The sequence below is a fragment of the Montipora capricornis genome, chromosome 1 (genome assembly GCF_036669925.1).
Source record: "Montipora capricornis isolate CH-2021 chromosome 1, ASM3666992v2, whole genome shotgun sequence".
NCBI lineage: Eukaryota > Metazoa > Cnidaria > Anthozoa > Scleractinia > Acroporidae > Montipora > Montipora capricornis.
In genome coordinates, this window is record NC_090883.1 from 30942377 (window position 1) to 30952376 (window position 10000).

General features: G+C 39.8%; 3 protein-coding genes across 5 annotated transcripts in view; 1 reads left to right on the forward strand and 2 right to left on the reverse strand.

Moving 5' to 3' along the window:
• Positions 1–2312, reverse strand: part of LOC138038398 (uncharacterized) — a 16710-nt gene extending 14398 nt beyond the window's left edge. Inside the window, exon 1 of the mRNA XM_068884251.1 lies at positions 2070–2312. Within this exon, the coding sequence (XP_068740352.1) occupies positions 2070–2236 (167 nt within the window). The 5' untranslated portion in view covers positions 2237–2312. The remainder of the gene's footprint in view (positions 1–2069) is intronic.
• LOC138038388 (uncharacterized) overlaps positions 1–10000 on the reverse strand; it is a 41888-nt gene that overhangs the window by 17487 nt on the left and 14401 nt on the right. The window contains exon 7 of one of the 3 annotated variants that reach the window (XM_068884227.1): positions 7767–8944. The exons of the other annotated variants lie outside the window; for them this stretch is intronic. Coding sequence (XP_068740328.1) covers positions 8867–8944 — 78 coding nt within the window. The 3' untranslated portion in view covers positions 7767–8866. Of the gene's footprint in view, positions 1–7766; positions 8945–10000 lie in introns of those variants that run through there. 3 annotated transcript variants of the gene reach the window in all.
• The window catches only part of LOC138038406 (uncharacterized), a 24400-nt gene continuing 19161 nt past the window's right edge, over positions 4762–10000 (forward strand). Inside the window, exon 1 of the mRNA XM_068884263.1 lies at positions 4762–4792. The gene's annotated coding sequence lies outside the window, so the exon portion shown is untranslated. The remainder of the gene's footprint in view (positions 4793–10000) is intronic.

Below are 10000 nucleotides of genomic sequence, written 5' to 3' on the forward strand. Positions count from 1 at the left end.
TATATAAAGCCACCATGTTGGTGGACGAAAACAAAATATCTCTCATTAGCTTCTTTTGTTCGTCCACCAGAAGTCCTACATTTCTCTATTGTTATTGGTGTCTCTAGAGGTTGGTTAAAAACATCCTTTTCACAATGACTGCAAAATTCTCGCGAGCTCATTGGTTAATTTGTATTGTCAATGAGCGGACAGACATAAATTTATAATTTATGCGAGGATGACGTGATATTGCTTGCGTCAGATGGAAGTTTCTTGCATTTTTCTCTCGTGTTCTTCTCGTGTTTTTGACTTAATTTTGAACCCTCTGTCAAAGTAGTCTGCAGATCCACTCGGCTATCGCCTTGTGGATCCACAGCTACTTTGACAATGTTATGACGAAATTCATACTCAATAACGGGACAGACGCATGAAAAACTGACATCAATTTGTTAAATAGAGGAAAGACTTGTATCGCAGATTTAAAGGTAACGTTAAAAATGAGTTTGCTCACGCTAACCAAATTGAACGGGTGTTCTGTCTCGACGCTGCCCAAATCATTTTATAATCGGAAAGGCTGGAAGAGTAGGCATTCCTTGCATTAGAATTAACTATAGGAGGGTAATATGAGGTGCTATTTTCTACCCATGTAAACCATGTGAGCGTTAGCCCTACTAATGGAATTGGGCCCACACAAGGACACAGAGGGGAGGTCACCTGTTCTCGTTTGACCTTGTAGCTCAGTCGACAGAGCAGCGGTGATCTCACCCGAAGGTCGCGGGTTCAATTTCCACCCTGATCAGAGTTTTTCTTTGTCATTGTGTCAATTTCATTAGTAAGGCTGTCGCTCAGATGGTTTACATGGGAAGAGAAAAGCACTTCACATTATCCGCTATTATTATATGGCTTGTGTTTGTAGCCGATATAACGCGTGCTCTGATTGGCTAATTGTGACTGAATTGTAGGGCATTATTCTCCCGTAATGCCCACGGGCCGATTACGGGCTCGCAAAAACAAAGCAAAAGGTAATTAAAAAGCCATATAATAAACTACTTACTAACCGAGCTAGCTCGAGCCGTACTGGGGAATATTGGCCCTCGGTCGTTTTTGTACGGAACTCGCGTTGCCACGACCTCGGGCCAATATTCCCCAGTACGGCCCTCGCGCTCGGTTAGTAAGAAGTTAATAGTTAATTCTGGTGAAATACAAGCGTTACACGGCCCGCTTTTTCAACAGTCACATTATAACCTTAGTCTACATTTTTAAAAAATGCCCAAGCCTTTTAGAAGTGGTAAAAAAGTCACCTTAGTTCTAATTAGGCATAAAACAATATTTAGGCTTACCTGTTTACTCCGTACTGAGGAACTAACCAATAGAAAGGTGTTGGTTACGTAATTCATAAATGCATAGTGTATTAGCGCAAAACAAAAGATTGTGCACGGTCGTGGAGTTTCCGACCTAAATCTTGGCATCTTCGTTTGCTTGTTTGCGGAGCTTCAAAACCAGTCCCCTCTATTAACTATGATTGCACTCGTAATAACATGGATGACAAATTACTCCTTAATTTTGGCGCGAAATTTCAGCGTTAATTTATAATTTTACTTGTGATACAAAGTTGCCATAGCAACTTTTCCTACAGTGCCAAACTGGCGTCTTATGAACGTAATTTGTCGCCCATGATATTAATAGCTAATCAAATGGTATACTCATGAAATTAGGGAATGCTTTCACTTGCGTTTTGTCCAAGATCAAATACTTTCCTTCTCCTAAAGGCTTGGGAAATTATTTGATTTTGGACAAAACGCACTTGACATGCTTGAAATTATTCCCTAATTTCACTCTTCACCATTTGATTACCCATACAAATCATGTGATTACCTACACTAAATACACGCTAAATCGCCTGTCTGCAAAGCGGTCTTTGCATTAATATTCGGAAATTTGATTACAAAATAATTTTATCCCTAGTTTCGAGAAAAGAGGGCTATTTTGTTGCCGTTGAAACTTTGTGAATCATAATCTTTTGCCATAATTTTTGTGTTATTCTGATCTGAAATCCAGGTACCCTTTTGAGTCCAAGGACTTTTGCTTACCGAGGGAGTCCGTCTCGTCTGCCAACGTTCCTGAGGTCAATTGTTCCTTCATCTGTTCGACAAGTGCAATCGAAGCCATTATAACAATACTTAAGAGGTGCAACTTGCCTTAAACCAATCAAAAGGCAAAAATACTGGAGAAGAACGACAAAGATTCCACTGGCCATTCTCAACTAACAGAAGGCATACTGCAAAGCAACATTTGGACCCAGGATATAACCGCAGGCGGTGGTTCACCGTGTGATAAGCATTTTGTTAGCCACGCGCTTAGTCCTTCCATGTGATGAATTAACGAGCTCTCGTGTATTAAATTATCAAGAAAAATGATGTACTTGCGTTAAAATCATAGAAAAACCTATCGACATTTTTTTCACTCAAGGTACAAATTTTACGAATGACGGTGCATACGCCTTGTTCTCTGCGTATTTCGTCACAATCACTGCGGCTGATAATAGACTAATCACCTTAAAACAAACATCGTTGTAGGCCGTGGCTCATACATTATAAAGGGCCGGCTTCACATAGGACGAACTAAATAGAGCGAATTAAATTCATGATAAGTCCGACGTTTGACTCAATTAACTTCGACGAACTGTATTTTGATCGACTAACACGTTCTTTCATATCCGTCTTAATGGAAGATTGAGTCTTAGGACAAACATCGGACTGTTCATGAAAATGCTGCTCACGCTTAAAAATTTGAATGATAATCCATATTTCCTCTTCGACCCAAATTAATTTGGATCGACCATGGCACGTTGTCGTCAAAACCTAAAGTTTGGTGATTTCACGTTGTTGTTTAGTGGTACGGCAAAGAAAACGAAAAGAAATGCACTGACAGCCAAGTCCATGTGCAGCACGAGTATTCAGTCGTTTTTAATTAACCAACGGATATTCTTGCTTTGTGACGAATCTTACACTTCTCTCGTGATCTCTTAATTAAACCACCTGTGTGCATCAACTGAATACGCACGCTAAAGCACAACTCCATCGTACTCGATGCTATATGAGAGGAGGTCAGTGGCTGTATTAACTTTCAGTCAGACGTTTTCTTTTGTAGTATGATGTTAAATTTTGGATCAAGCATACATGACACCATAAAAATTAAATAGGCCCCATCCCCGGAAGGAAGATCTTTTTTTCTTCCCGTATATAACCTATTATTTTTTTTTTAAAAGAAAGTTTTCTGCATTGTTTAGAAAATCTTCAATCAGGCAAAAACTTGGAAAGTCACCTTTGGACCAGTGTTTAGAAACTGTACGTGGCTTTCCCTAATTACTACGATACATGTAATTGCGTTACATATAGTCACTCGTTTTGAAGGAAGTTCCTCTTAACAGAGCTCCAAAAAAGTGTGTTTTATCCACAAGTTGTCGAACCCAGTTCAAAGATATCTCTGAGTTTTTAAGAGTTTTAAAATACATCTCAGGTTTAGTAGGTCGTGCAGATTTCTTACTTTTAAAAAATCTGAACTGAGGTTGTCCTAAATTTTCGAAACTTTTTTGCGGAAAAAGATCTTGTGCCACTGAATTTCCATCTGAAATTGTCGAAGATTCCGTTGAATGGAAAGTGGCCAAGGGTCTATTATGCAAATTGAAGGACGTAACATGCAGATCAAAACGTTGTCGATAAGTCGATACAACTCGATATTTGTCGATAATTGTCAATTGACAAGTTAATTTTGTCAAGAAAAGTCGATAATCACAAGAGTTCCAGCTCATTCTCAATTTTATCGTCAAAAGTGGAGAAGATTTTCAATGTCGAAAAATTAACGAGTTCCATAACCAAGACAATAACTTGTACGGAAGTGTACAACTCTGTAGGGCTAAAGAAACAAGCGGGTTCTTTAGTCAATTCACAATCGAATGGATTTGTTACCCTTTGCATTAAGCTACCTTTCATGCCCTGCACTTATAAAAGTCGATCAAAACTGATAAAATTTTACAAGACATCGCGCGTCCGACTTTTATCGATTTCCGGGGTAATACCGTCGGATATGTTTCGTCCTGATGATAAAGCTGGAGCCATCTAATAAATAACGTAGGTGGCGCATTCGGATTTTGTCCGATTGTCCCTTAGTCCCAAACGAAAAATTGATACATCTCATCACTCGAAGGTTCTTTCTTTACGTGGAAATTTCAAATCTCGGCTTTTCTGTATTTAGTTTCTATCACTTGCGGTCATCTGCCCACTTGTGGTCAGTAGGCAGATGACTGCGTATATGCAGAAGCTGTATAAGGAGTTCTCGTCGGCCGACACAATTTGAAAACAACATTTTTTTCAGTCTTAAATTACGGCAATTATCAACCTCGCGATGACTGTCGACAGTTCTAAATATTATTTTGCTCTTGAAACACGACAGATTGGGCGTCAGATTAGGGTTTTCGGCTTCTCGCCACGTCAATTGAATAAATTAAGTGTTATGGCATTGTGCTTTTGTCAAAACGTTAACTGAAAAAGGGAGAACTGTATCCATACAGTAGATAGTTTGCCTTAATCGACGTTGAAAAACAAGTACATCATATTTATAACTCAAAAATCATAAATTGACTTCGCTGGGCCAAAAGATTGTCCCACCCGGAAGTAACGGTATTACCTGTCAACTTCAGATACGAAATTTGAACAAGTTCCGGTGGACACAGTCGGCTTGATATAATACAAAAACATAAAGTCCCTTAGAACCAATCCACGGACATCAGGGCAAAAAGATCAGTACTTTTGAGGTGATGAAAGTCCAGTAGAAGTAAAACTAGCTCAGCAAATATTTTAAATCATATTTACTCTTTCATATCCGAATGAGATTTAAAGAATTGTTTCAGTTTATTGAATTTATTGTGAAAAAATTCTTGCCATTTTCTTAAGACTTAATCTAGGACTAGATTAGCAGCGTATGTCACGTAGAATTTTTTAAAAAATTGAGAAAAAGTTAATCGAACGATATCGAACTCGAGCAAATGCACTTAACCTCTACACCGAAACAACGACTTCAAGTTGGCAATTTTAAAGTATTTAAATCAATTTATTGAAAGCTAACCGAATAAAAAGGCTTGGTTACTAAGAATGGCATCGACCGTCAAAAAATGGCATCGCTTGTTTACGAAAGGGAATTTAGCTGCGGCGAAACAATACCTCCCTAACTGAAATAATAATCCCTAGTAAAGTGGGTAAGTGTGGGGAAAATATTGTGTGTGTAGATGGTGAGTTGAGGGAAAATCAAGTAGTCTGTGAAATGAGGAAGAGAAATTCACAAAGCAAACTCTCAACCTCACAGTGGAGTTAGCAAAACAAAACAAACTCTGTGAGAAAATGAAACTTTAATTTCAGAAACAGCCAGATAGTACATGTATAAGAAACTAAATCAAGCAAGAGGGATAAACAAATATTTGAACATGAAAATTATTCGTTCTTATTAAATAAGAATAATAAATAAGAAAAAATCCCTACAGAAACCCTTTATTCTTAAAAATCAGGAAAGGGCAGCTCCAAAACCCAAATAAATCCCATGCAAAATGAAACACAGGTGTATTAAATGAGGCAAATCTAAACAACTCGAAGGTAAAGAAAAGCTGACTGCGACACCATTAGGCTCGTAAATGGCTGCGAATCTTCAGGGGTAGAGCGCAACCGAGCAAGGGGGTTTCTAGTCCAGCGCCGGACCTCTACCCGACCCCCTCGTGCCGAGTCAAGAAAGGAAAAAGACAAGAACAAGAACAAACGGAAACCCAGGAGAAAAACAGCACCAAAATCATGGGCAGAATGGCGGAACCAAAACTGAAGAGCCAATCAAGCAAAAATGGAAATAACACTTACCAAAACCACTTAAAAGGGTGCCTAAAACACGCGCCTGGTATGTTAGCTACGCCATGCCGATGATAGAGGCCCAGCAAGGCCGAAACAGCTATCCATGGCTGCTAATTGACTTCAGTTCAAATACCCGTGGAGCCTGGCCCGTGACGGGAGCGCTTGACAAGCCGTTGCGGCACGTACACAGTTGCCGTTAACACAGTTTGTGAAGGGTTTTAAACTGGGGGGAGGAAGGTAAAGCGGGCATGATGAAAAAGTAGCTTCTTCTAAAAAAACGAATTCAAGACTAGAGTGTAAAAATTGATACCCTATTTATGAACAAAACGGCTAAAAAAGGCATAATACCCTTTGGGGCTGCACATACCTATATAGCCCATACAAGGGAGTACCCCTCTCCCCCGGGTCCTAACTAACCAAACTGAAGCCCTTGGGTTGGTGAAAAAATGAGATCAATAATCTCCAAGGCTAAATGATTTAACTGTGACATTACCATGTTTTAAGTAAAGGCAAGTTTATTTGAAGCTGGAACTGTTTAAGACATACAATAGCAGCAATGTCATTTCTGTACACTCTACTCACTGGCTACTGAACTGTAAATGGAGAGAAAAACTACCTTTCAAAGCAAACTGAATGTTCTTTCCACCAGCCTCTCTTTTTTAAATGGATATTTTTTACAGCAAATTTTCATAGCGGATTCTTGGCCCAAGAACAAATTTGTCATTCAGAAACGATTCAACCTGCACAAAAATAAAAAAAAAAGGCCTTGTATGACAAGTCACGGCAAGAGAAAATGAGGGAACAGAGAAGGAGGCTCCCGGTCCAGCCCTTGGGATATGTCAAGTCCACGAAAGTTATTTTTAGACGAGCGGAAGTCTTCCGAGACGTCCGCATGCAGGCCAACCTCGGTCCGATGTTGAAAGAAAATATATATTCATCAGCCTTCCACGTGCGCCATCATTTTCTCTTTTCACAAAGAACAAAGACTTCCGCTCGTCTAAAAATAACTTTCGTGGACATCCCGGCCAACGCCTTGTGCCTCCCTCTCTGTCCCCTCATTTTCTCTTGGTCACGGCCATCCATTCACTGTCCGATCGACAAACTGGCAGGCACTGAAAGGAAGAAATAATTTAACCCGAAAGATTCCAAAGCGCGCCAGACTCCAACACCTCCTTTGCAGCTTATGGCTGCTAGTTCTCATAGTTTCCTTGCAAAGATATTCAATTTTGAATGGAATTCTCCGTCTCTGATTGGATCACTTGTTATCATGATCAAAAGCGTCACAACTTCTACTAAAAGGAGTTTTACAAGATATTTATAAAAACTACATATTTATTAGAAAATATATTTTTTAAAACTACATTTTAAATTATATGATGGAGCTTTCATTTGATTTTAAAGAGCCCATGTGATTAAATAATCACTTCCTTTTTTTCTTCAGATTTTGAAATTGTGTTTGCTTAACACTTGACGGACAAAATTTTGAGCTTTGATTTTTATCCAAAGGCCGTTTACTTTGAGTGTAAGTTTTGGATTTCACGGTCCGCCATTACTCACTTTCAAAACTGACCGGTTGGACCTCAGACGGGCTTTTATAGAATGTGCTAGCATTGGCATAATTTGAAAAAACTAGCATACTTTTCGCTGATTTAAAAAAAAAAAAACAGCTAGCATAATCGGTATGTACAGGAGCCCAGCTCCTGGTATATATTGATAAGCCTGAGACCATTTTTGTTCAATGTTTTAGCCGCCTGATTCGCGGTTTGGTAACGGAGAGAGAGTGTCCCAGGAGGCTGGAAGTCTGGCACGAGATGACGGGACCGGAAGTAGCCAGATGGTGTTGGTCACAGTACCTCTCATTTGCAAGTTTGCCAAAATGGCGTCAGCCTCGCCTTCGGACTTGCTTCGCTGATTTTGCAAACGGAATAAATTTACGCACAAGTGGCATAATTTGGAAAAACAAGCATAATTTGAGCATAATTTGGGCAAAAAATTGGCACTGCTAGTAGCATAATATACTACTTTTACTGGAACAATCTATAAAAGACTAACGTCAGGGGCTCGATCCAGGGAAAAGTGACGTCAAAGGCTCACTAGCTTAAAATTTCAGCGTGCGAATGCAGTTTATTATGTATGCAAAAAGCGAGTTTACAAAACTCCTGTGCTGCAGATTAATTCTGCATTCTTAAACTAGTGAACCTTTAACGTCATTTCCTCCTCAACCACATCTCTCTCAAACGTAAATCTAGTAATGGCGGAACATCAAATAAGAAACTCCAGTTAAATAAACAGGTGCCTTTTTTAAACTAAGGCCCAGTTTAGACGTCGTGCTTCTGCCGTGTCGAACTAAATTCAGGAATTAAGTTCGACAAAAGCACGCCAGAAGCACGGCGTCTGAATCAAACTTTTGAATTAGGTAAGTTCGGCAAGCAATTAAGTTCGACAAGCTCTGCCGTGCTACACGACTTTGGCACGGCATTGATTCAAACGTCGTGCTTGTGTCGCGCCAAACAAAATTCATAAATTATATTAATGTATTTGGCGAGATTGAGTTCCCACGGGGAGTTAGGAGAAGAATTGTTACGAGGCATCAGTAAAGCCTGAATTTGGTTCGACTTTGGCACGGCGTCTGAATCAGAGTTGTTTCCCTACCGTGCTACAGTCGAACCAAATTGCAATTAAGTTCGGCACGGCAGAAGCACGACGTCTGAACTGGGCCTAAGACTTAAAACTTTGGTCGCCTAATGTTTAGTTAACATAGTTTTGAAATCGAAAGAAAAATAAGAATTGATTTTTTGATCACAGGGGCACTTAAATAAAATTTTACTTTTTTCATTCTCTTTGTTCCTTGAGATCATTTCTTTTTTCAATCTAATTTTATCCATGCGACTTCTTAATTTGTAAATAATCTAAATCGTACATTATTATGATTGAACCGATCTTTGAGCGATAAGCGGTTAGTGTCAGCTCTTTTTGATCTATGTTTGTTCTTCTTCTTAAATCATGGTAAAACCTCCCTTCGAGCCTCTCACGCACAATCTTCTAAAGGAGTGAACAGTAAACGTTCCACCATCCTATAAATAAAATCAAACCCAAAAGAAGAATCAAATTAGGAAGAGGACAATCAAACGCATATCAGACGGCGAACATTCAAGCACTTATTATCCATCAATTGTCAATACCAATGTAAAAAACCAGGGAGGAGAGGGTGGGCAACAAAGGAACTGTTTTGGCGAGTCGAGTTTACGCACCAGATGAAAAAAAGAAGGGCCGGCCACAGGATGGGTATGGGAAAGACCGACCAATAAAATCTCTTATATTAAAGTAATTGACTTACGCCTCGAACAAATAAAAACTCTAGGATCGCTTCAAGGAAAGGGAGATTTTTCCCGCCGGGGGGAAGGGGTTATGTTCTCTTATACCATAGACCTTTTTCATAATGGCGGCCCGATAAAATATTCTTTTGTTTTAATGCTGATAAGCCTTTCTAGCCTCGTTGCAATGCGCAAAATTCAAAAGAATATGTTAACCAAAATGAGGCCAGTAGGTCCAATTAACATAAATACAATAGAATATCAAATCGGTCGCCATTTATGAAAGTGGTCTATGCTCAACTTTTCACTCGTGTCTCGCGCTTGGTGCACGACCGCAAAAGCTATGAATATTGGTCGTTTAACAGTCAATAAGGAATTTAAGATTGGAGCGCTTGTATGACTACGAGTAAAAACTTCACCCCAGTTGGTGAGGACCTGTTTTGTTTTTCACTTAGAAATTATTTTGACACACCGATCTCTTAATGTGCTCCACCTTCCCACACGCTCGCCGTGGGAGAACAGTTTTGCTGTTCCCAACCCAGCTTACCACATGTATTGCATGTAAAGCTGCCACTTAAAAGGGTGCCTAAAACCCGCGCCTGCTACGTTAGCTACGCCATGCTGATGATCGAGGCCCAGCAAGGCCGAAACAGCTATCCATGGCTGCTAATTGACCGGGTGAAGTGGATGTGCATATCCGTTATGTGTTGGCCACACCGGGTGGGCGTTAGCGTGTCACCATGCTTTTTTGTTGTTGTTTTTTTAACTTTGCACTTTTGTTTTTTTTTTAACTCGCGGCGAGAGCGCCGGATTCTT